The sequence below is a fragment of the Camellia sinensis genome, chromosome 6 (genome assembly GCF_055761805.1).
Source record: "Camellia sinensis isolate YWXY chromosome 6, ASM5576180v1, whole genome shotgun sequence".
Taxonomy (NCBI): domain Eukaryota; kingdom Viridiplantae; phylum Streptophyta; class Magnoliopsida; order Ericales; family Theaceae; genus Camellia; species Camellia sinensis.
In genome coordinates, this window is record NC_138966.1 from 194,223,232 (window position 1) to 194,249,603 (window position 26,372).

Below are 26,372 nucleotides of genomic sequence, written 5' to 3' on the forward strand. Positions count from 1 at the left end.
TTCAATGGCATTCAAGTCTTTCATCACCCGTATCACATCATCCTTCAAATTCTGCCCTCCAAAAATCAGTCCAACATCCCAGAAAATCCTATCCAACTCTCCCCAAGCCCTCTCTTCACTGACTGCCAGTCGGCCACCCCACTCCCTTTCAAAAAACCCCACCGCTCCTCCTTCAAGCACCACGTCTCCTCCTTCTTAGGCTATGGGTTCCGCACGCACGAAGACGACCTCCCCGAATCACCGCCATGCAAGTGGGACGAGACGCCACGTCGTGACTACAACTCCTCCATCTCCAGCGATTCCGACGACGAACTCTTTCCTCTTCCTCCTCCGTTGACACGACACCCTATCACCACTTCCATCTCCGGCGATTCTGACAACGAGCTCTTCCCTCCTCCTCCTCCGACAACGACGCCGACACGACACCCTGGCTACGAGAGAGAAGATGAAGAAGAAGAGATCGTGACACTAGCGGCGTTTTCACTAAATCGCAAGAAGAGGGTAAAGAAGCTGCTACCGTCGTTTCCGGCGGAGGGGAAAGTGAAGGATAGCTTCGCGGTGGTGAAGGAATCGGTGGACCCATATGAAGATTTCAAGGCATCCATGATGCAGATGATACTAGCGAAGCAACTGTTTGAGGAGAGAGACTTTGAGCAACTGTTGGAGTGTTTCTTATCGCTCAATTCGCGTCATCATTACGGGGTCATTGTTGACGCTTTTTCGGACATTTGGAAGACAATTTTTTTGTAATACTAGTTGTATTTTGTTTACTTGCTCAATTGAGTTTTGTATCTTGATTTTTCATTGTTTTTCTCTTTCTTTTGTCCGTCATTTATTTTCTATTCAAACCTGACCAAAAGAAATGTTATCTTTCTTTCACATTATTGAATTAGCAGACATTTACTAATGTGGATGTTGTTGACTGTGGATGTTGTTGACATTTGAATTAGCAGTCATTCAAACCTGACCAATTTTTTAAAAAAATTATTATATTTTCTGAATTGTACGTGTATTTGCTTCATTAAAATCGCGTCTTTAATTGTGTACTCCGTGAGGCATTGTTCATTGGAAAGTTGAGGTTTTTGGTGGTAGAATTCGAAGATTCGACTTTGACGTACTGGGTTTATTTTTATTTATGGGAATTGAATGTGCTTCAATGGTGTCTTGGGTTGTAAAATAATTATTTAATATTTAACTAAAATGGATATGCATTGCAGGTTGCTCGCAGTGGTCACACTGTAGTTAGGGCAAACTCTGTTTTAATTCTATTTGGAGGTGAAAATGCTAAACGGAAGAAACTCAGTGATTTACATATGTTTGATTTGAAGTCTTTGACTTGGCTTCCTCTTCATTGCACGTGAGTAGTCTGCAGCATATTGTATCAAAATATTTTCTGAAACGATTGAAAAAAAATGTTGCTTGTCGACAATTTCAGACCTTAATTCTTTGTTGTACATCAAATTCCATTCAGAAGCTATTAACTGGGTCCTTGGCGCACTGTGCATGTGTGCAGAGGACAAGGACCATCTCCAAGATCTAACCACGTGGCTGCTCTTTATGGTGATAAAATGCTTCTAATTTTTGGAGGAGCATCGAAGTCTAAGACGTTGAATGACATATATTCACTTGACTTTGAGACGGTGTGTTCAGCTTTTAAATTTTTCTAGTTAATATTATTGGTCTTGGTGGTTGACATCTGATTTCTTTAGTGATGCAAAATCACATCTTATCTGCAAATTTCTGATACATGCATATGGATGTTTTCTTCAGATGATATGGTCGAGAATTAAGATACGAGGTTTTCATCCATCACCTAGAGCTGGCTGTTGTGGAGTCCTGCGTGGAACTAAATGGTACATTGCTGGGGGTGGTAGCAGGAAAAAACGTATGTCGCACAATCCGAGAAGAACGTATTCAAACTTCTCTAATCTGTTTCTTCCACGGTGCAACTCTGAATGAGGAACATAATTTCTTTTTGATGTCGGGTTTAATGTGACAATTTGGCTTATTGCCTACTCTTTTCATCTATTTTTGTTATGATGGTGACCATCTCATGTGTGGTTTGGGACTTTGGGACCTATGTATGCATTCTAAGAGGAGAAGATTAAAAGCAGAAAGAAGAATATACTTATATTTATTAAAAGTGGGAAGAATAATATAAAATCAAAGAGAAGGATTACCCATGTAACTCCTATTACTTGAAAGAAAGGGAAAATGGCAAAATTAGTTGGCACTTGAGACTATTGGTTTGAATTTATTATAATTTTGCTATTGTTTGGTTCTTTTATTGCCTTTGGTTGTGTAGTTATTTGGTATCTCCAAAGAATCCAATGACTCACACTTATGCATGTCACCTAATATGCATTTTAGATTTCTATTTGCTCTTACAGAGAAATTTCTTGACTTTTCTTTCTATTCTATTCTCTCTATTTTCCAGGACATACAGAAATGTTGATTTTTGATGTTTTAAAACAAGAGTGGTCTGTTTCTGTTGCATCTCCTCCATCTTCTATCACCACCAACAAGGTATTTGTTGATTTTGCAGCTTGTCCAAGTCTAATAAAAGTAGGTCTTTACAACATTATTATTGGACTTTCAACAAAGTGTGACTTGTAGGTTTTATCATTCGTTGGAAGGTAATTAAAATGAATTCCTGAGGATGTTTATGTTATGCTTTCTCCTTCACATTTTTTCAAATTATTTTCTGCTTTCCTTTGGAGTTGGATGGTTTGGCCAGTTGGCCATACCTGATATGGCTGTGATTGTCAACTTGTATGCTAGTTAGAATATAATACTGCAAGACTTGAATCTTGTTCTCTTCTTTTTTGTTTCTCACTCAACTTTTGTCACTTGGGAATAATAGATATTTATTTCCTCCTATTTGTTGGCAATTTTGCTGATGGATTACTGTTTCACAGGGGTTTAGCCTTGTGCTGCATTAGCACAAGGAAAGGGATTTTCTTGTTGTGTTCGGGGGATCCAAGAAGGAGCCTTCAAATCAGGTTAAAAATAAGTTTTCAAATATTGTTTCCTGTTAACGCATCAGTTGATACCCAACAACACATTGTTTTGTGGCAGATTGAAGTACTGACCATGGAAAAGAATGAATCATCTATGGGCCGGTGATTAGCTCCCAGTAAAGGTCCAGGATCTTTACTCTCTGAAAACAGCTTTGTTAGATAATGTCTCAATGGGACCACATATTTAAATGTGGTGTTATCATTTATAAGAAGCCTACAATTTAAGTGATTCAATTTAGTTAATAGGCTTAAGGTTATATGTGTCATGGACCTAATGTGTAGATACTAGTTGAGTAATTTCTATTTCTATGAGGGGCAGAAATAGAAATTAAAACAAAATTGGTTAAGTTGGTTTTCATAGAAACTGCCACACGGTTTTGTTTTTTGAAAACCTATTTTAACTTTAAGATGTTATGGTCCCTAATCCTGCCTGATAAGAAAAGAACTGCCAACTTCTTTGATATCCTCTCAAGGAGAAACTAAAGGCACCAAAAGGAAAGGATTGGAAGGCAACAACAAAGGCAATACAAAAGGTGGTATTGACAATCACGCTTCCGTTTAACCATTACGATGGAATCAGGTACGCTTTTGTTTGGTTTTCTTGCTAATACACATGATACATGATCCAAACTCTAAGGTTTTATGTTCTGAAAAATTTATCTAACAATTGGTATCAAAGCGGTTATATCATGTGTATTATCAGAATTGATATGCTATTATTCATCCTATTTAGTTTCCTGGTTTTCAGATTCTGAAATTCTGTATTTTCTGTTTTTTTTTTAAATAGTAATCTGTTTTCTGGAAATGTAAACTAATTGAGATGGGTAGTGGGTAGATAAGTGCATATATATATATATATATATCATGCGGTTTGATTGTGAACATTGGTTTAAAAAAAAAAACCCACTTCCGTCTGCGTTCTTTGGGCGTTTGAAACAGAGCAGTTTTATGTCAACATATATTCTTAATCTATTCATGCATGTGTTGGTTTGGTCTTTGGCATTTTGTAATCAATTCTTGCATGTAATTTGTGACTGTATAAAAGGTTTGGTTTTTTGGCATTTTCTAATCTATTCATGCATGCGTTGTTTTCCTGGGTGTTTGAATCAGAGTACCATTATGTTATTATTTTCTTATAACGAATTGATTTGGAGTTTTCTATTCACTTGATGCATGTGATTTGTGGTTTATAAAAAAAAAAATTTATTTTTGGAACCTTCAATTATATATATATATATATATATATGTATATAATTGGGATTGCTGCAAATTATATCATATATACGGGGTAACGCATTAAGAAATCTTTAAATTTAAAATTATTTCATACAACATCTACAGTTGAAATTTAATTTTCTAACATTCTAAATATAAGTCAATTAAAACAAGATGTCACAAAAGTGATCTCTCTTGATTAGATTGTTTTATATGGAATGTTTTGATGTTCATGTATGTGTACATCATGCGGGTATTTATCGGTCCAAAGACATGATTAATACTTGGCAGAATTACACGCACATATGCGGTGATAAACATGTGCCAATAGTCAAGGAAACCTAATGTGAATAATAACTCCATCAAAAGATAGATTTGTTATTTGACATAACTTATTGTCAATGTTTGATCATTACAACAAGAATACCACTTACAGTTAATATCACTACCCAAAGGCTTGGTATTAATGTTGTGCTAGGTATCTTGAGATGTTGTTATTAAATTAATTTAATTAGAGATTATCTGTTTGGTTACTTAATGTGAGCATAATTGTTTATTCATTTTATTTTATTTTCTATTCAGCTTTAATGTCGACTACTTCAATCTCTGCCAACATGAACAATGTTCCAATGTTAAATGGAACAAACTTTAAGGACTGGAAAGAGAACATATTGATTGTTCTCGGCTGCATGGACATAGACTTGGCATTAAGAATGCCAAAACCGAATGATCTCACTGAACAAAGTACTCCTAAGGAAATTGTGTACTTTGAAAAGTGGGATCGTTCTAACAGGCTAAGTCTTATGATCATGAAGCGTGAGATTCCAGAAGTCTTTCGGGGTGCAATAACAGAGGATGTTACCATTGCCGGTGAATTTCTTTCAGAAATTCAAAAGCGTTTTGCTAAAAATGATAAGGCTGAAACAAGTACGCTTTTAGCAAGCTTGATTTCAATGAAGTATAAAGGCAAGGGTAATGTTCGCGAGTACATCATGGAGATGTCTCATCTTGCTTCAAAACTTAAGGCACTAAAGCTCGACCTATCTGATGATTTGCTCGTGCATCTAGTTCTCATCTCTCTTCCTGCACAATTTAACCAATTTAAGGTCAGTTATAACTGCCAGAAGGAGAAATGGACTCTCAATGAGCTCATTTCATTTTGTGTGCAAGAGAAAGAGAGATTGAAGCAAGAAAGGACTGAAAGTGCTCATCTGGCAAGCACCTCCAAGCATACGGGCAAAAGAAAGCATAAGGGAAAAGAAGTTGCTGCTCCTAAGGGTCCGGAACCAAAGAAACAGAAAGTGCAGGATGGATTGTTTCTTTTGTGGCAAGCCCGGACGCAGAAAGAAGGATTGTGCCAAATACGTCGCCTGGCGTGTAAAGAAAGGTACATTTTATGTTTTGGTTTGTTCTGAAATAAATTTAGCTTCAATACCAAGAAACACTTGGTGGGTAGATTCTGGCGCTACTACTCACATATGTGTTTCTATGCAGGGTTGCCTGAACTACCGCAAGCCAACTGATGCTGAAAGATACATCTTTGTGGGTGATGGCAAGTCAATAGAAGTGCAGGCAATAGGGCACTTTAGATTATTGCTGAAAACTGGTTATTATTTGGATTTAATAGACACTTTTGTTGTACCGTCCTTTAGACGGAATTTAATTTCTGTTTCTGTATTGGACAAATTGAGATATTGTTGTTCTTTTGGAAATATGAAGTTTAGTATGTCTATTAATTCAAATGTTGTTGGTACTGGTTTACTTAATGTGTTTGATAATCTATATTTGCTAGAAACTATTGCATCTTATAATGAAATCTTGCACGTGGAATCACGAGGTAAAAAGCGTAAATTAACTAAGGAAAATTCAGCCTCATTATGGCACAAACGCCTAGGTCACATCTCTAAATCTAGAGTTGAGCGCCTTGTGTCTGATGGAATTTTGGACTCTCTTGATTTTTCAGAATTTGATGTCTGTATTGAGTGTATCAAGGGAAACAGACCAAAATAAAGAAATATGGTGCCCATATGACTACAAATGTCTTAGAATTAATTCATACGGACATCTGTGGGCCATTCCCTATGGCGTCTTGGAATGGTCAACAATATTTTATCACATTCATAGACGACTATTCCAGATATGGGTATCTATTTCTTATCCATGAGAAATCACAGTCTTTGGACGTATTCAAAAAATTTAAGACCGAAGTTGAGTTACAACTCAACAAATGGATAAAAAGTGTCAGGTCTGACCGTGGTGGTGAATACTATGGCAGATATGATGGGCCAGGTGAACAACGTCCAGGACCGTTTGCAAAATACCTGGAGGTATGTGGAATCGTCCCACAATACACCATGCCAGGATCACCTAGCATGAATGGTGTATCTGAGAGACGAAACCGGACTCTTAAGGATATGGTAAGAAGTATGATCAGTCATTCTACTTTACCAGAGTCCCTCTGGGGTGAGGCTCTAAAGATAGCAACTTATATCTTAAATCGGGTGCCAACTAAAGCAGCTGCAAAAACACCTTATGAGCTTTGGGTTGGGCGAAAGCCTAGTCTAAAACACTTGCATGTGTGGGGGTGTCCTGCTGAGGCGAGGCCTTATAAACCTCATGAAAGAAAATTGGACTCTAAAACTGTTAGCAGCTACTTTATTGGCTATGCCGGACGATCACGGGGTTACAAGTTTTATGATCCCACAAATAGGTCAATATTTGAGACGGGAATTGCAACATTTTTTGAGGATGTTGAGTTTGGGGGGAGAAATCCAGTTAGAGACATTGTCTTTGAGGAGGAAACAGGAGTAATCCCACTTCCTATTACTACTTTTGACCAATTACAGGTTCCTATACCTGTCATTGCTCGAGAAGTAACTTCGGATCCTCAACTAGACAATGTTGTTCAAGACAATATAGTTCAACCCCTCATTCAAGATGAGGTAATTGTTCCTGAGGAACAAACTCTACAACCTCAATCTCAAGAACCTGTGCCACTAAGGCAATCCACAAGAGAAAGGAGATTTGCGATTTCGGATGATTATCTTGTATATCTCCAGGAACATGAGGTAGAAAATGGAATGTCGAAAGATGACCCAATCAACTATCATCAAGCCATAGAAAGTTCCAACTCTCATAAATGGATAGAAGCCATGAATGAAGAATATAAGTCTATGCAAGACAATAAAGTTTGGAAACTTGTCTCATTACCAGTTGGTGCGAAGCCTGTAGGTTGTAAATGGATATTTAAAACCAAAAGGGATTCAAATGGTAATGTGGAGAGGTAAAAAGCACGTCTTGTAGCCAAAGGCTTTACTCAAAAGGAAGGAATTGACTTTAAAGAAACTTTTTCTCCGGTATCTACAAAAGATTCTTTTAGGACAATTATGGCGCTTGTTGCATGTTTTGATCTTGAGTTGCATCAGATGGATGTTAAAACAACATTTCTTAATAGTGACATTAAAGAAACAATTTATATGGTGCAGCCAGAAAACTTTGTGTTGGGAGACCCAAAGAATATGGTTTGCAAATTGACTAAATCCATCTATGGACTCAAACAAGCTTCTCGTCAGTGGTACTTCAAATTTCATCAAGTTTTCACTTCGTATGATTTTGAAACTAATGTTGTTGATGAATGTGTGTATCACAAGTTCAGTGGGAGTAAACACATATTTTTGGTTTTATATGTTGATGATATATTGTTTGCCACAAACGATATGAACTTATTGCATGACACCAAGATATTTCTATCTAAGAATTTTGAAATGAAAGATCTTGGTGATGCTTCCTTTGTATTAGGAATCGAAATACACCGCGATCGTTCTCAGGGTATTCTGGGATTATCACAAATGAGCTATATCGAAAAAGTACTCAATAGATTTGGCATGCAAAATTGTAAATCAGGTGAAACCCCGGTTGCTAAGGGAGACAAGTTTAGTCTCAGCCAATGCCCGAAAAACAGTCTTGAAATTCAATAAATGCAGAAGATTCCTTATGCCTCGGCTGTAAGGAGTCTAATGTATGCCCAAGTATGTACGCGCCCGGATATTGCGTTCATAGTTGGCATGTTAGGCAGATATTTAAGTAATCCTGGCATGGATCATTGGAAAGTAGCCAAGCGAGTTATGTGGTATTTACAGAGAACAAAGGAATATATGCTCACATATAGGAGGTCGGATAAGTTAGAGATCATTGGGTATTCCGACTCTGATTTTGCTGGATGCCAAGACAATAGGAAATCCACATCAGGCTATATTTATCTGTTGGCTGGCGGAGTAATTTCCTGGAGGTCTGCAAAGCAGACGCTCATAGCTTCATCCACCATGGCCGCAGAGTTTGTAGCATGTTATGAGGCATCAAACCAAGGGATATGGCTGCGGAATTTTATCACTGGGTTGCGTATTTTGGAAGGCATTGAAAGACCACTTAAGTTATACTGTGACAATAAGTCTGCAGTTTTATATTCCAATAACAACAGGAGCTCGACAAAATCAAAGCATATTGATATCAAGTTCCTAGTTGTAAAAGAAAGAGTGCAGAGTGGACAGATGTCCATAGAGCACATTTGGACAAACTCCATGATAGCTGATCCACTTACGAAGGGACTACCACCCAAGGTCTTTCATGAGCACACTGCTCATATGGGTGTTGTTCTATTTGAGAACATTTTGGTTTAGTGGGAGTTTGTATTTACATTACTGTTTTATGTCAGCCTTGAGTTTTATCTATGTAATTAGATTAATTTCTGCAGAAATGAAGTATTCAGTTTATTACACTCTGTTACGTATTGTGAAGTATTGATCTCAATAAAGTTAAGTAGGACCAATTGGAAATAGGCATGTATGGATCACATTACATGTAATTTCCATGCTACGCATCCATGATTGATCTATGTCGTTTAGCTGTATTGGTATACGTGACCATTGGTGGGTCGAGTTACGATTAATGTAACGAAGACCGCTTTGATCCTATATCAATATAGTTAATGGACAAGATTGTTTGGATACCCTCAGGTCATGATAACAAATTTCTGAGCTCACTAAAGTTAAGCACATTTGTAAGGTTACATATGTGGTCCAATGGGAGATTGTTAGATAATGTCTCAATGGGACCACATATTTAAATGTGGTGTTATCATTTATAAGAAGCCTACAATTTAAGTGATTCAATTTAGTTAATAGGCTTAAGGTTATATGTGTCATGGACCTAATGTGTAGATACTAGTTGAGTAATTTCTATTTCTATGAGGGGCAAAAATAGAAATTAAAACAAAATTGGTTAAGTTGGTTTTCATAGAAACTGCCACACGGTTTTGTTTTTTGAAAACCTATTTTAACTTTAAGATGTTATGGTCCCTAATCCTGCCTGATAAGAAAAGAACTGCCAACTTCTTTGATATCCTCTCAAGGAGAAACTAAAGGCACCAAAAGGAAAGGATTGGAAGGCAATAACAAAGGCAAAACAAAAGGTGGTATTGACAATCACGCTTCCGTTTAACCATTACGATGGAATCAGGTACGCTTTTGTTTGGTTTTCTTGCTAATACACATGATACATGATCCAAACTCTAAGGTTTTATGTTCTGAAAAATTTATCTAACAAGCTTATCATCCACAGGATTGGCTACACAATTAAATACTGGTTCTTTTAATGGGTCAGTTGATGCTGTTGCGAAACAAAATCTGGCATCTATAATTGAGCACCATGGCTCTAGTAGAAGATCATTGTGAGTCTTTACTTATGGATTCAAATCCTGTTTCTGGTAATATTACACTCCGCAAGAAATTTCATCATGAGGAAGACAGCATGATGGCAAAGAGTTCTGAAGATGGAAGTCCTTCACAGGTGAACTACTAATTCCCCAATGTAATTGCTCACTGTTGCATTTCAATATTAATTTAAATGTCTGAAAGTAGATATCACTTGTTGAAAATCCAACAATGCCATCATCTGTGGACATATGAAAGTTCATTTTGCACGTTTTGTGTATGTCATTGTTGACTTCATTGGCCTACCTTGTATTTTCCCGGCCTGGGATATGTTCTACATTGAAACCAAAGATAAGCTGTTGAGATGTAGAAACCTGTTTCCCTAGGATTTTCTTGTTCCCACTCATCAGTTGTCATTCTTTCCCACTATCCATCTTTTGAAACCAAATGGTCTGGATTCCAACATTTTCGCTTTGTGGCAGTCCATCCAACTGATATTCCCAAGTTCAAAAACCAAAAAAGTAACCGATGTTGCTTAGAACCTCAAAAACCCTATCCAACTGATATTCCCAAGTTCTTGTTCCAGCAGGTAGCAGAGCAGAGAACAAAACAACTTGATATGGGTGTTCAGGCTAACATTGCTGGGAATAAAGCCAATTCAGAAGAAACATCTTTATTTGAATCTGATGGTTCGAACACCCACAACAAAGGAAATGAAAATCTTCCGACTGATGATGATGATATAGTCGTATTATTAGAAACTGACGGTAAATCAAGAGGACCTTCAGTTCCTTCAAGCATCTATCAACTGTATGGAACAAAAATGGCTGCCCTAATAAAAAGAACGAAATTTTGGAAGGACAGCTGGCAGTTGCATTGGCTAGCCGAGAAGCTGCAGAGAAGAACTTATCTTCTGTTCTCAAGAGCAGACAAGAGATGGAAAAAAAACTGACAGATGCAGTCAAGGAGATGGAATTGCTGAAAGAGAAGCTAGCTGGAGTTGAGCTGGCACAAGAAGAGGCCAACAACGTATCAAATATTGTCCACTCTGACAATGTAAGGCTTGAGCATGATGTGGCTTTCCTCAAGGCAGTGTTGGATGATACAAAGAAGGTACTGTAATTACATCATCTTCTCATGTGGATTCAAATTTGTGATTTGTAAGTTTGAATATATCATCGGGTTTGCTTGTCCTCCCCCTTTTCTTTTTAAGAGTTGCATTCGACTAGAGGAGTACTTGCGGGAGAAAGGGCAAGGGCACTCCAACCACAGGTATGGCTGCCAAATGATATTGATCTTTATTACAGCTGTTTATACTGTTGTTCTAAACTATGTTATATGGACTCTTGTAAAGTTGTGAAGTACCCGTTTCGGGCATTTGACCCGTGGTAAGAGTTTGAGATACGTATCCTACATGCCCAACAAGTTTGTATAAGTAGTTCAGTTTAGTATGTAAACATCGTTTTATTCTTACAAATAAAATAAGTATTTTCGAAATATAAAATCTAATTGTGTCTTAGTGTGATTGACATGAGAATTAAATAAATTTGAATAAAACAAGTATTTTCGAAATATAAAATCTAATTGTGTCTTGGTGTGATTGACATGACAATTAATAAATTTGACATTTAGACATGTACTTGGACTCAAAATTGCCTATTGTAGCCATCAAAGTTATATGTAATCATCCTAACTCGCACGCAAGACTCTAAATTCTCATTCATAGTTGGTTTCGGATTAGGACCCGATTTACATACCACCTCCTAATAAAAAATGCATCGAGTTTTGAACACTGCAATTCAAGTACAGTCACTATGAAAGTAATAGAGATTGTATACCATTTTCCTTGTAACATGTTTTATGATACAATTGTGGGCTTATACTATTCCAATTCCATATACATAAAAATTTGCAGGTTGAAGTTTTCCATCTGAAACAAAGATTGCAGTCTGTGAAGAATCGAGCACCAACCCCAAGGAAATCTTTCCATCATGTATAGTACAGAGAATTGGTCTCCGCGCTGTTAAAGTAATATTTTTGTACACGCCCATCAGTTATATATTTACAATATTTTGTAGTAATATTTCTTTGTTTATTAAAGTACTTGATGCTGGTGCTCCATATTGTAAAATATCTTTAATTGCTAGGCCAGGTATAGCTTGGGCCCTCTTGGGTTGGATTGGTCTTTTACCCCTTTTAGTGACTAGTATCCATGGGTCAAATGCATCTTCCTCCCCTCTCTCTATTTGCAAGTATCCGTTAGCTTCTGTCATGGGATTGTCAGGACGTCTTTGCCGGTAACGGCTATGTTATTTGCCGCCGGTTGGACGTTGGGAGTTTTGAACCTGCAGGCTTCTTTCTTTCTTGTGATCAATTCTAGCACAAAGAAAACAAAAGAAGTGTAGAGATTCGTATTCTATGTTGTAGTACCTATCCTCCAAAATAAACTTTGGTTTTAGAGGTTTACTGGCTTTGTTTGGTTTGTGTTTCTCAAAAAATTTTGGGAAAAATTTTCTACAAATAAGTTTTCAAAAGTAGTCAAACCAAACAAATTTTTCCAAATTTTTTTTCCAAAACTTGTTTGGTTTACAAGTTTTCCAAACAAATCTCTCTCTCATATACATCAAATCAATCACTTTTTTCAAAACTCTTTCTCAAAATAATTTTTCAAAACATCTTTTGAAAAAAAATCAAACCAAACAAATTTTCGTACTTTTTATCTCAAAACATATTTCTCAAATACAAACCAAACAAGCCTTAAGATCCATTTCAATACATATTCTTGCAAATTTCCCTCTTGTTGCCATAGCCGTGATCTAATCAATCTTAAGAGGTTTCCACTAGATTTGGCAATGGCGAAAAGAAGTTTCTCCTGGTAATACTCAATCGGAAGCTTTGGAAACCAAACCCAAACTGCGGTTGTGGTTTCAGAGGCTTCCGATGGTTTGAAATTCGGTTCCCACCGTCGCACAGTGAGATAGTAGTCCATGATCACCCATGGTTCTCCCATGAAAACATGAGTACAGTCTGACTATTCAGAAAATTTAAAAAGGAAGTAATTGTTACCCAGGTCAATGCCATTAAAATCCCCTTGCAGACCCCAAATAATCTTTACTCGAGTACATAGCATTTTATAGCCTATGCTCCTGCCCAGAAGCCTGATGATTAGAGCATTCCTCCACAGTTGCCTAATCTTTTCCTGTAGTTCTTTGGGTAGGGTGACTTTGGGAAAGCCCAAGTGTTCTGAGCAGGAGTGTTGGATTTCAGTTTGTCTCTCGAGCTCATTATCCTCTTCATTAGATGAGAGGATTTCTACCCTATTGTCGCATAAATGATCACTTTTTCTATTCATGTTCAAAGCTTATTTGAAGGATTTGGGAGGTAGGGAAGGAGATCCCATAGCAGTAGGAACTTGAGCAGGGGTTCCCTCTTTCGACTCTAAAATCTCTATGTTCACCCCATTTTCTATGGTTGTTGCGATAGGTGAATCAGAACTTTTAATTTTCTTGGTGCTTCTGATCAAGTGGTCTTCTTATTCGATTGTTTTCTCAAGATTTAGAGGATCTCGATGATTGTTGGTGTTGCCTGAGATGTTTTCCGTCATATTGTTAGGCTTGATCAGGACTAAACCGAACCGATCCGTCGCATTTTGGACGGATGCGTGATGACGAGCGGACGGTTGTGGATTGATTTTCTCCAATCCGCCAATTTGGCGGACGGATGGCGGATTTGAGATTTCTTTGGCCGCAACCGAACCGCCAAACTGCCAAATCGCTAGCACCCCTAGTAATTTATAAGATTTTGTATTTTCAATTTGTTTAAATATTATGTTTGTGTTTTCAATTGAAAAAGAGTTTAAATATTCTGTTGTAAAAAAGTTTTCAACTTTAATATATTTTTGAATTGAAAAAAATAAACGTATTATTTATCTAGATTTTTTTGTTTTTAAATCTAACTCTAAAAATAATAAATAGAAAATATGATATACGCTGGTTGGTTTTTGTTTTCAAAAACATATGTAGATATAACAATACAGAGACATACAATCTCTACTACTGCTCTATTTATGGTTTTGGTGGTTTGAATTGTAATTATATTTTAAGAATCACAGATTGTAATACTTTATGTGAATAAATCATGCTGTGATTGTAATATGTGGATGAGGCATGTAGTGATCGTGATATTCTAAAGTTTCAAACTTTCTTTATTTGGATAAGGCATACAGTGATTGTAATATTTTTTTATATCATTGACTGTAATACTTTTTTTTTTTTTGAGGAAGTGCACAAGTTGAATTATGTTGAAAATTTATAAAATTTTAAACCGCCAAACCGATTCGCATCCATCCGCCAAACCGCCAATCCGCTCAATCTACATCCGCCGGATTGGCGGATGGATGCGGATTGATTTTCTTCAATCCGCCAATCTGGCGGACGGATGGCGGATTAGAGGTTCCGCGGCCGCAACCGACCCACGCCCACCCCTAGGGACCATACAACTTTTAAAATACAGTATATATATTCAAAATTAAATTTTTTTGTTAAAAAAATAATAAAGCGAATATTATACCAAAAATGTGATTAGAAAACTATATTAAAAAACTAAATGCTAGTGTGTTTGGTTTGAATTTTTTGAATTAAGTTTTTGAAAATTGAGTTTTTTGGTTTTCGTGTTTTTTTTTTGTTTTTAGTGAATATTTTTAAAATTTTAAACATTTTTTTTATTATTTTAGATGCACCTTACTTAAATGTACCTAAAAAGTAAAAAAATTTGTGAAAAAATATTTTAAAAAATTAATAAATACATAAAAATACAAAAAAATGTACTGAATTCTCGTATATTTTTTTGTATTTTTGGTATTTAATGAATTTTTAAAAAGTTTTTTTCACAAATTTTTTACTTTTTAGGTATATTTATGTTAGATATGTCTAAAAAGTAAAAAAAAAAAATTGCTTAAAATATTAAAAAAACTTAGTAAAAATAAAAAAATAAGGAAAATAAGAAAGTAGAATTTTCTGAAAAGTGTTTTTTAAAAAATGGAACTAAGAAAAGTAATTTTTGAGTAACAAAAAAAGCAATTCATCCTCATAAATTCATTTTCATTAAATATTTTTTTTATCGCTTTTAAGAAACTTAATCATAAATAAACAGAAACAAAAATACGATAAAAATGATTGAATTTTCAAACCCTCAATAAAATAATTTCTGGGAAACAAAAAAAAATTTAAAAATGAGAATTGACACAGACTTTGAGTCCAAATAGGGTAGGGTCGGACCTATAAATCTATATCCAGCATTAGGGGTGTAATTTTGGCCTGGCTCGGCCCATTTGGGTTCGGGCCTGGCCGAGCCCATGTCGGGCCTTGCGGGCTCTCCCGTCAAAAAATCGGGCTGGGTCCAAGCCCAAGCCTAGGCTCAAGGGTATTTGGGCTTTGGGCGGGCTAGTGGGCTGGGCCCCTAGGCTTGAGCTTGGGCTTTGGGCGGGTCTAAACAATTTTTAAATTTTTTTAAAAATTTTTTCCACCAAAATTTTATTATTTTTCATTAAAAATAATACTTCGGCATCAGGTGGGCCGGGCGGGCCGTGCTTTTGGGTAGGCCTTGAGCGGGTCAATGGGGCGGGGCTTCAAAACGATGGCCCAGGCCCAGGCCCTAACCCAAGGCCTCGAGCTGGGCATGGGCTCAGACCTAAACGGGCCTTCACAGGCCGGGCCCACCTCGGGCAGCAGGCGGGCTTCAGGTCACCCGCGGGCCATGGGCCAAAATTACACCCCTATCCAGCATCTAACCCACTAACCGTCTTTACCCGATCCATCATCATCATCATCATCATCTTCTTGTTCTTCTTCTTGATTGGAACACTCCCAGTATGAGGTGTTTTGAGAAGATGATTAAAAATTATTTTTTAATTTTTTTGATTTTTTTGTGAGAGATGGAAGTAGATTAAAAGTTGAGAAGTGACTTTTAACCGACTTCTCAAAACATCCCTATATTTGGAACTTAGGAGTAAAAAGAAAAGAAATAATTACTTAAGTTATAAGAAAAAAAAAAAAAAAAAAAAGAAATAATTGTGATTTATCTCTCTCTTATTTAGATAAATAAGAAATAAAAGAAAAGAAATGATTATTTGGTTAGATTTCATAAAAAAAAAAAAAATGAAAAGAAATTTTTTTATGTTATATCATCAAAATAATCTTTTACTAAATATAAAAAAACCCTAAGAACTTGAGTGTCACATTGCTTGTTTTCACTTTTCAAAAGGCATTTTTTAGAAAATTCTATTTTCTTATTTTTCATATTTTTTTTGTTTTTACTGAATTTTTTTAATATTTTAAGCAATTTTTTTACTTTTTAGACACACCTAACATAAATACACCTAAAAAGTAAAAAAATTGTACAAAAAATCTTTTAAAAATTCACTAAATACCAAAAATACAAAAAAAAAAATACAAGAATTCAGTATATTTTTTGTATTTTTATGTATTTATTAATTTTTTAAAATATTTTTACACAAAATTTTTATTTTTTAGATACATCTAAGTAAAGTACATCTAAAAAAGTAAAAAAAATGTTTAAAATTTAAAAAATATTTACTAAAAACAAAAAAATACGAAAACCAAAAAAGTTAATTTTAAAAAAATTTAATCCAAAAAATTTAAACCAAACACACTGAATCATTTTATTTTTTTTATTTTTATAAAAATATAAAAATTTATTAATTTCTTTTCTCGTACAACCTTTATAAAGGTTAAAAATAAAGATTATAAGAAAAATAAAACTTCTCCCCGTTTCCCTCTTTCGTCCCCCACTTAAATTACCCAAACAATTAAAAAAAGGGCAAATTACAAATACCCTCTCGAGGTTTGGTAAAAATACAGATTTCCCCCTGAAGTTTGAGAAATTACATCTCACCTCTGAGGTTTATATTTCCATAACAAATTGCCCCCTGGAGTTTTTATTTTCATACAGATTCCCCCTAATTTTTCCTAATTTGTTATGAAAATTTGACTCTCAGGGAGCAATTTGTAATTTCTCAAACCTCAGGGGAATTTGTATTTTTACCAAACTTCGAGGGTGTTTGTAATTTGCCCTTAAAAAAAAGTACGTATCTCTTCGTTTCGTTTCATTTTTCATTTCCAAATCACTCAATCCAAAACATAGTGTCAATCAATGGAGTCTTCGTCTTCGTCTTCACGAAGATCGCTGCTACATACGCATACATCTACAACCAGTCCTCAAAGATTTCTATCGAAGCGAATCGAACCAGCAATTCGAGGCAAATCGTGTCCGATATGCTTGAATCACATCGACCATCGCAGAGCAGCGGTGATCGCAGCCTGCCTCCATGCCTATTGCGTCGATTGCATTCGCAGATGGAGCGATTTGAAGCGAAACTGTCCTCTCTGCAACGCAGTCTTCGATGCTTGGTTCTCCCAAATCAACCTCTCCTCTCGAACCTTCCTCAAACACAAATTACCAGAAATCAGTGAGGATATTAGGAAGCTCAATGTCGAAGTTTTGCGTAGCAGGCGAAGAGTTCTTGTTGCGGAGCGAAGGTGAGATTCTGGTATTTCTTTTCTTCTGTTTGGTTGATGAGACAATTGGGGAAAATGAAAGGGAATTTTGTAGTTTTTGGTGTAAACCTAGAAAACATGAAGCATATGAGTTAAAATTAGGGTAGAATGGTAAATACCGAAGCTTTATACAACCAGCCATGGATATCCTCTTGCGGAGCAGAGGTGAGGTTCTGGTATTTTTGTCTTGTTTGTTTGGTTAGTGGGAAAATTGGGTGAAAGAAAGGAAATTTTGAAGATTTTGGTATAAACCCAAAAACACATGAAGCATAAGAGTCAAAATTGGGATAGAAAGGTAAATAACGAAGCTTGATACAGCCAGCCATGAAGAACCTCTTGCGGAGCAGAGGTGAAGTTTTGATATTTTTGTCCTCTTTGTTTGTTTGGTTGGTGGGAAAATTGGGTGAAAGAAAGGAAATTTTGAAGTTTCTTGTTGTAAACCCGGAAAACCTGAAGCATAAGAATCAAAATTAGGATAGAAAGGTACACAATCAAGTTTTATACAGCAGTCATAGATATCTTTTGAGGAGCAGAGGCAAGGTTCTGTTATTTTTGTCTTGTTTGTTTGGTTGGTGGGAAAATTGAGTGAAAGAAATGAAATATTTCTGTTTGTGTGGTGTAAACCCAGAAAACATAAAATAAAAGGTTTTCAATAGTAATTTTTTTACTAATGAATTTTTAGGTTTTTGAGAGAGGTTTGTGTTTGAGTCTGCGAATTACAATTGAAATTTAACATGTTCTTAGGGTCCTCAGAAGATTAAGGGAAGAATTTGATTGTGTCAATGGGCGAACGATGCCTTTGCCGAGACAAAGATGGTTTGGAAGGTCAGGATCAGAGTCTTCTAATTCTGTTGCTGAGAGAGTTCTTCAGTGGCGTGCTAGGTACTCTCCATATTGTTCTGCTCCCCCCAATTTTTATTTTATTTTAACCTATAGTCAGATTTTGATTTGTCATCTGCAAATATGCTAGTATTGTTTGAACTTTTTTTTATCATTCATGTATTTAGCTAATGGATTCAAAACCACAACTTAATGTCAACTTTGTTACGATTTGGTTGAATGGTTTTGCTAATGTGGAATTTGGTCTTGCAGCATATACGAGCAACACTTGCGGGCTGTACCTTGTTTTTCTCAGAGTTGTCTTGAGCGGGTATATTCACTAGCCCAAGCTACTGAGATTCAGAGAGAGGACAATGACATAATTCTGTTTGTTTATTTGTTATCCAATTTCTTGAAATAAATCTATATTGCTGTGAAAGTCCATGTGCTTGACAAGACGTAAGGGTTTTAAAGATTTGCACAACCTTCTATCGCCAAAATTTTGTTTCCTTAGAAGTAAATTGCATACCACTTGGTTCTCTTATTTTCTTTGTTGTTCACCAATTCAGCTGGCAGTCAAGCATGCTCCCTCTATTGAGTCTGGAATGCGTAGAAATCTGTCTGGACAATGGGTTCTTGTTTCGACAGCCTCTATGAAGTTGTTCCCTTGGATGCATGATGAGTGCTATGTATTGATATTATGAACACATAAATGTCGCATAACACTAAGTATGCAAAACTATACACTGTCCATTGTAAAAAATCTGAGACGTGCCATTTTTGACTTCTTTGCCATTCTTGTGTCTAGTTGGTATGTCTACCCAACACTGTGTCACATGCCATTTTTGCCATTCTTGTGTCTTAGTTGCTATGTTTGCTAGTGTTTCTAGTATTACTGTGTAGGATAATATCTTATGCTTGAACCTAGTTTTACTGTTAGGCTTTGGCTTTGTTGAATTAGGTTGCACTTGATTTCCCAAAAAAAAAAAAAAAATAAGAAAAGAAAATTGTTTCCTTCTGGAAGGTTTTATTTTTGAGAGCTGACTTCCCCCTTATGTTTTCATCAGAACACAGCAGGAAACAATGGTGGCAAAGATAGGATACTAAAAAGAATAGAGCCATGGATTCATAGGGAACTGAAAGCTATACTTGGGGATCCAGATCCATCTGTTATTGTGCATGTGGCATCCTCACTCTTTATCTCAGGCCTTGAAGAGAAGCACGAGGCCCCTTCCAAACAATTTGTTCTCGAGGATAACTTTATTGAACCTTTGCGACCTTTTCTGCATGAAAGGACGAATATGTTTTGGCATGAACTCCGGTACATCATCTGCATTTAATTGACAAAAGATTGTTTGTTGCCCAGATAAGAAATTTATTTTTCCAAATTCTTAATTTATGTATGCATGTATTTTTTGTTTTTAAATTTTAAAAACAATTAGCATTTTATTTAGGTGAGAATGATCTATAATTACTTTGTTTCTCAGAATGACAGTTATCTAATGAACAAAAACTGTATGCCTTTCTTAAGGTGTTTTGCAGAAAGTCCATTCAACATTGAGACATACGACACTGTAGTTGAATATAAAAATTTGTCAGAATAAGTTCAGAAGAGAAACTTCAAAGGCTTTGTTGGCAACTTGGGGGGTCATGTTCTTCAAAAAGATCTATGGCTCCAAAGGATCGTGCAAGCTGTCATTGGAATTGTGTCTTCATCTGCCTGTTGGGAGAGATAGTCAATGGTCTTAATGGTCTTAATCCAGCGCATGTCTGCCTGACTTGAAAACAATACACGCAATTTGCACAAACCAAGAAGAATGAGCCAAAGCGGGTGGAGTTGCATCATGTTATCAAGGGGAAGAACAATAGAAGTGAAGAAGACAAGCGAGTAGTTTCCTCATTCAAGATTATCCTTGTTCATCAGGGTGTTCATTCAAATAATAGTACACCCTAATTGGAGATTCTTGTTATCAGTTTCATCCAGTCGCATTTTTATCCAGCTTATATGGTTTGTGATGTCTATACTGGCTAATGGATATTGTGACTGTTAAATTTCCTTCAGTTCTATTTAACTGGCTATTTTTTCTGCCAAAAAATTGAGTTCTCTCAATACTTATGGAAAATGATATATTATACACCTCAAACTTGTAGTGATCATATGTTATTACGGATTATTAGGGAGATTAATATTATACAATCATACAAAATTAGATGAAAGAGAATAGCCTTAATAGTCGGGCATATTTTCATTTTAATTGCTATTTGGACATAGAAATAGGTGATGAGAAGAATAGAGTTGAAGAAAATGAAATTATTATTCTAATTAATATAGATCCAAGTATATATCTAAGTCAGGATATGTAATAAGTGCGAGGAATGTAGAACTAAACAAATGGACTTATTCATCTTTCAACATGAAAATGTGATAATTTTTTTGTTCTTACTCGTTTCTTCTTTTCATACAAAATTATTCTTACAGGCACGGCAGTTGAGTTGTTCTTATCACTGCTATAGGTTTGCACCAAAGGGGGTTGTCTACTCCTACAGCCAAACAGAGATGGACTAAGTTAACCATGAACATCAATATGTTGAAAAGCTGAAATCTGACCCACAACATGACAACCTTTGCTCTGCCTTCCATATACCTGTTAAAAAAATCATGCAGTACAGGGTTCCTAGATTGACATAAAACATGATTTCAAAAGTATTCCTTCAATTTTTTGTGGCCCCTGATTCCAATCTAACACTACCACTAGTGCCATTATTTCACAAAATTATAACCTATATGACACTGCAAACTCTCGTGATACAGCAAACACATGCCTGATGGTGAATTCGGTGCGTCTATCATTCTTCTTCCGGTTCTCCCTCTTCTTGGAGAAGATTCTCTCTATTGTCATGGGCCCAGAAACCGCGCACATCTACAAGCATGCTGGCAACAGTTCCACCCTATTTGCAAGCCAATAGATCAGCCAGAGTGATCCGTAGAGGATCAGATGGTTTCACCATGTCCCAATCTCTTACGGCCTCAATACAAAGCTCATAGTTCCCTCCTTCAATCCATTTCTGGTGTACATCTCTGTTTCAAACCCACAGGGAAGAAAATTATGTTAGCTCTGTTCCATTTCTGGTGTACATCTCTGTTTCAAAGCTCATAGTTCTATATATGCGAGTTTTTTTTACCAAGTGCATGTGATTTTAAATCATATTTCCCAATCTCAAAGTAGTTTTCAACTTATTTCCCAATTTTTTTTTTTTTAAAAGTTACAGTAAGGTATTTGAAGTCATGTAACCAAACCACAACTCGAATAAACAACCTGTATTGATAAATATGTTTAAAAGTGGGGAAATTCGTTTAAAAGTCAGCCGACCTTGGTAAAAAAACTTGTACATATGCATTGAGGTTACAAAAACAAATTCAGGGGTAACTAGCTCCCTAGTCTAAAAGCCTTCAACAAGGTTTCCAAACTTAGTAGTTTGGTTCATGTGTCTTGTAATTTGGGACTTGCAGAACTAACTCAAGTAACCACAAGCAAGAAATTAGAGAGATTTTCTGTAGGAAGATTGCATCAGGTAACACCTCTGCTTGTGAAATACGAAAGTAGTATTACATGAGAGAGAGAGAGAGAGAGAGAGATCCACAAAGAGACTAACACTAACACAAGCCAGAGTTCACAATTAAATATCCACAGATGAAACTTGTCTCATGTTTACGCATTCACTGTAATAGCACAATCACGTGATCAAACCACAGTGATAAAACAACTGTGGAGTTGCATTATTAATGTTGTAATTTATCAGAGATATTTTGTTACAAGAAGGATCATGCTCTCTTATTCATTTTTTATTTTTCTTCCTCGAATAAACACACAATCAAATCCTAAAATCAATCAGGTTTCAGAGCAAAACACACACCATTGGGAATCAATTTAGAACAAAGTGGCTTAATGACAGTTATTAATGTCACCAACTACATGTAAAACGATAAAGTCCGTATGCTATGTTGCCTGTTGCCTTTATGTTGAAGTTCACATCAGTCGCTGTTTGTTTATCTATTGTTCTTAATCCTTTCTTTTGCATATGAAGCTTATGTTATTGGTGGTTGTGGTGGTTAAGTTTCTATTTTCCTATATACTTGTGTTACTCATTTTACTGTTGTTACTTATCAAAGAAAAAGTTACTATAATAATTTTTTGCAATAATTAGGCACCTTGGTATCAACGAGCCTTATTAACTCAAATTACTTAATACACTTTATAGGTGAATATCTAATTACACATGTCAGACACATATAGAAAACAAGACATTGTTATGCATAGAAAACCAAGACCCACCGTATGCATGACATAAAGGTAAAATGGCAGGATGACAATTCTTCCTGACTCATCTTTCTCGAACTTCATGAAGTTTGACGGACTGAAAAAGCGTTGACATTTAGGGCCTATTTGTTCTGTACACACAGAGGCAATGTGGCAAAAGTCCTCATAATTCATCTAACAATATGAGAAACAAGACGTGTTTTAGCATCATTAGAGAAAAAAAAAAAAACAGACAAACAAACAAAAGAGTAGTTATAAGGCTGTAACTGTACGAGGGATATAATCAGAATTGTTAAAAATAATAATAATAATAATAATAAAAGAAGAAGAAGAAGAGTTGTACCACAGCATCAAATATCTGTACATTAGATCAAACATGCCAAATTATTAACTTCAAAATTAGTAAGCTTAAACAAGCAGTTAGCAAGAAATCTAAGAAAACAAATGCACCAGATGTGGCTATAGCAGTCTAATCCACACTCAGTGAATGTCCGCTAATTCAATAATGTGAAAGAAAGACAACATTTCTTTCGGTCAGGTTTGAATAGAAAATAAATGGACAGAAGAAAGAGAAAAACAATGAAAAATCAAGATACAAAAACTGGCATGAGAGAGAAAGAAAACAAAGTATTGTACTATACGGAGAATTGGTAAAATGTTTGCACAACAAAGTATTGTACTTAAAATTATCAGGACATGTCAGAAATCCAGAAGAATCTAAAGAAGAAAATAAGTCAACTACCACTGCTAGTGTAGACATTTTGCAAAGAAGTTGAACATATATATTAGATTCTTAGCAACATGAAAGAAAAATTATATAAAAACGATAAGGTGTACAGACCTTTTCAGCACCAGTGGCATCATCAATCACACAATTTTCTTTGAAGCAAACCCACATGGCATCCAGATCATCAGCATTTAGTAAAAGATCAGATTGTTTCTGCATGTATGAAATGATGAATTATTGCCAATCCACATCCTAATACTAAACCAAATAATTAGTCACTACAAATGAAATCATATTGAAATCTTGCACAACCCAATAAACTTTGTAAGATTCAATCTAAAAAAAAAAACAAAAATGGCAATATGGAGTTCCAATATCACACCAAAAGACAGAGATATACGCTTGTTTCAATCTGCCAAAGATGAATTGATTAAGTGATGATGACTAACAACAGTCAACAAACGAGGAAAAGTGTAACTGATACCTTTAGAAAACGATATTTAGCCACCCTCTGGACCCTATGACTGATGGAGCCTTCTTCTGGTTTCTGAACAAAGGGGAAACAGAAAACAAACAAAAAAAAGAGGCTAAAGTAAGTACAAAATATGAAAAAAAAAATGAAAATGGTAAAAAACATTATCATATTAACGAAACGAACAAAACTATATGAAAATAAGGAACCTTCTCCCTTCAGCATTTGCACTCAAGTTCTATCCAAGTAGATACCAAAACAAATGGACAAATTTTGTCTGCAAAAAGAACAAGAAAGAAAGTGACAAAATCACCTGGCCTATATTAACTCAAACACCTAAGCAACAATAACAATGCTTACCTTCTTATAGAAGCTTGGAATTGTGCCAGCTTCAGCACTCTTTTGCTGCTTCTCTTTGAAAATATTAAGCAATATTCTCTTTGTCTCAAGTTCTATAAATCAAAGCACAATGTATACAGTTATACTACTAGAGAAACATGCACGTGGTAATCATGGCCATGTTTACATCTGCCATGTAATTCATGCACAAAATGCCATATACAAGCCGCCAATAACAACAGATAAAGAAATCCCATTTTGAGATAACTAACTAACATAAATATGTTGTCAACATGCAATCTTTAATCCATACCCACATGAATTAACATTAACATTACCATCAAGCTTGACCAAAAAAATAAATCCTAAAAATGTATAATCCATACCCACATGAATAACCCCCCTATCGTGGATGACCCACAAACTCCGGAACAGAATTTTAAGCCTCAACCTCCCCAAATCATTAACACCTAGTTTGGATTGAGTGATTTGGAGAGAAAAGAAATGAAATCAAATTCTCTGGGTCCTAATCACTTGTTTGGATTACTGAACAGGAGATAAATGAGGAGAAATGGAACTATTGATTTCTCTCATAACTCACTTTTTGAATCTCTCCAAATTGGAGAGATTGGGAGAGAAAATAAATAAGAACATTACTAATTAATTGTCCATCTACCAACAAAAGAAATAAAAACATAAACGGTTATTTTGGTAATATAAACTGTAAGATTTTCTTTTCTTTTCTTTTATATAGTCTATCCAAACAATTTGGAGTCTTTCCAACTTAACCAAACAAGAGGGAGAGAAATCACAATTATTTCTTTTCTTTTCTCCCCTAAAAATCCAAACATAGTGTAAAAGACTGGCAGCAAGGAATCCGAGCCTTGAATTTTGAGTTGGAAACCACCTTAAGCTGGTTCCAATTCCACCACGGCATTGATTATACTGACAAAATCACAACAATAACAACAGCAAAATTGTTTTTGTATAGACAACTAAATTCAGATAAAAGACACAAATTTAAGGGCAAATTACATATACACCCCTCGAGGTTTGGCTAAATTACAGATACCCCCCTGAGGTTTGAGAAATTACGAATTCCCCCCTGAATGCTATATTTGCATAAGAAATTAGGGGGTAATTTGTTATGAAATATAAACCTCAGGGGGCAAATTGTTATGAAAATACAAACCTCAGGGGGCGGGATGTAATTTCCGAAACCTCAGGGGGGTATCTGTAATTTAACCATACCTCGAGGGGGTATATGTAATTTGCCCCAAATTTAAACACTGTTAAGATAGCCAAATTTGTGAAATTACATAGTCTATTCAAATTCAATCATGTCATAACTGCCAATTGGTTTTTTGAGTTTCGCAATTGATTAACCAAAACACATAATTGTCAAGGAATTAGATAAAATACAGACCCATTAATGCTTTAGAACCGAGACCAGAACCGGATCCGATGTAATGGCGAAGGTTTCGGGCCCATAACAGGGACGACGATGGTGGAATCTTCCTCGGACGCGATGCTTCGTGGTCTTGGCCATCAATCGATACACTGTACATTGCTTGAGATTGCAGCCTCTTCGTCTTTGTCTCTCTGATTCAGAAATCTGAGGAGCTTAACCTTTCAGATAGAGAGCTCGATCTATGTACATTACGACTTGGAGGCAGAAACATTGCTCACTGTTTTCGAAACCCTAGTGTTCGCTCGCGAGAGAGTCTTCTTTTCTTGTTGAACGAATCTTCAAATGGTGAACGTGCATAGAGACCCATCGTCCCTGGATGTTTCCAAATTCGCATTAACCACCCTGTGAGCTTTCAAGGCATCTACTTTGGTGTCACGAAGCCTGGCTTAGAAGTGAGGCTTGAATTTGGTCTATTGAAACCTCTACCATACGCTGCCACATGAAATTTAAGTAATTTGGAAAAAAAAAAATAGATCCCACGTTTTTCACTTTCTTCCTTAATCAACTACCCAATACTCAATTGGTGAGAAACGATTTTGATTTCCGTCTCTCTCCCACACACAAAAACACAAACACATTAGCGATATCTCTCTCCGTTTCTTTTTCATTTGTTTTCGTCTGCACTTTCTGTTTGTTTCTTAGCAAAATTTGTCGACTGTTTCGTTCCTTCTGGGTGTTCTTTGATGGTGGTTGTTCTACATATTTGAC

At 35.9% G+C, this 26,372-nt stretch overlaps 2 protein-coding genes and 1 non-coding gene across 6 annotated transcripts; 1 reads left to right on the forward strand and 2 right to left on the reverse strand.

The window, feature by feature from the left end:
• Positions 1 to 17,030: 17,030 nt before the first annotated feature.
• Positions 17,031 to 20,356, forward strand: LOC145793133 (uncharacterized). Of its 2 annotated transcripts, none has more exons than XM_082875770.1 (5): positions 17,031 to 17,499; positions 18,262 to 18,399; positions 18,610 to 18,667; positions 19,404 to 19,657; positions 19,868 to 20,356. In XM_082875770.1, the coding sequence occupies exons 1-5, from the start codon at positions 17,114 to 17,116 to the stop codon at positions 19,938 to 19,940; spliced, it is 909 nt and encodes a 302-aa protein (XP_082731896.1). In that variant the 5' UTR covers positions 17,031 to 17,113; the 3' UTR covers positions 19,941 to 20,356. The 2 variants fall into 2 exon arrangements, with proteins under 2 accessions (XP_082731896.1, XP_082731897.1); XM_082875771.1 differs by having other exon boundaries at positions 17,050 to 17,499; positions 18,271 to 18,399.
• A 359-nt stretch (positions 20,357 to 20,715) lies between these two features.
• Positions 20,716 to 26,068, reverse strand: LOC145793134 (putative serine/threonine-protein phosphatase 2A regulatory subunit B'' subunit TON2). 3 transcript variants are annotated; one of them, XR_014333742.1, is made up of 6 exons: positions 25,620 to 26,068; positions 24,215 to 24,306; positions 24,064 to 24,131; positions 23,497 to 23,929; positions 22,671 to 22,829; positions 20,716 to 21,415 (listed from the first exon to the last, which is right to left on the reverse strand). XR_014333742.1 is itself a non-coding variant. In XM_082875783.1 (4 exons), the coding sequence occupies exons 1-3, from the start codon at positions 25,759 to 25,761 to the stop codon at positions 24,093 to 24,095; spliced, it is 273 nt and encodes a 90-aa protein (XP_082731909.1). In that variant the 5' UTR covers positions 25,762 to 26,068; the 3' UTR covers positions 22,873 to 23,929; positions 24,064 to 24,092. The 3 variants fall into 3 exon arrangements, 1 of the variants encoding a protein (XP_082731909.1); XR_014333743.1 differs by lacking the exon at positions 22,671 to 22,829; XM_082875783.1 differs by lacking the exons at positions 20,716 to 21,415; positions 22,671 to 22,829 and having other exon boundaries at positions 22,873 to 23,929.
• LOC145794368 (small nucleolar RNA snoR104) lies at positions 21,819 to 21,949 on the reverse strand. The gene has a single exon (XR_014334291.1). It is a non-coding gene; the product is annotated as a small nucleolar RNA snoR104 (small nucleolar RNA).
• Positions 26,069 to 26,372: the final 304 nt, after the last annotated feature.

Excerpts from the sequence above, each read along its gene's own strand:
- LOC145793133 (XM_082875770.1), top strand. The coding sequence starts at position 17,114 with ATGGAGTCTTCGTCTTCGTCTTCACGAAGATCGCTGCTACATACGCAT. Across the intron at positions 18,668-19,403 it reads CTCAGAGTTGTCTTGAGCGG|AACACAGCAGGAAACAATGG; the intron begins GTATATTCACTA and ends TGTTTTCATCAG. Across the intron at positions 19,658-19,867 it reads ATGTTTTGGCATGAACTCCG|GTGTTTTGCAGAAAGTCCAT; the intron begins GTACATCATCTG and ends GCCTTTCTTAAG.
- LOC145793134 (XM_082875783.1), bottom strand. The coding sequence starts at position 25,761 with ATGTACAGTGTATCGATTGATGGCCAAGACCACGAAGCATCGCGTCCG. Across the intron at positions 24,307-25,619 it reads CGGTTCTAAAGCATTAATGG|AACTTGAGACAAAGAGAATA; the intron begins GTCTGTATTTTA and ends TTTGATTTATAG. Across the intron at positions 24,132-24,214 it reads TTCCAAGCTTCTATAAGAAG|ACAAAATTTGTCCATTTGTT; the intron begins GTAAGCATTGTT and ends TTCTTTTTGCAG.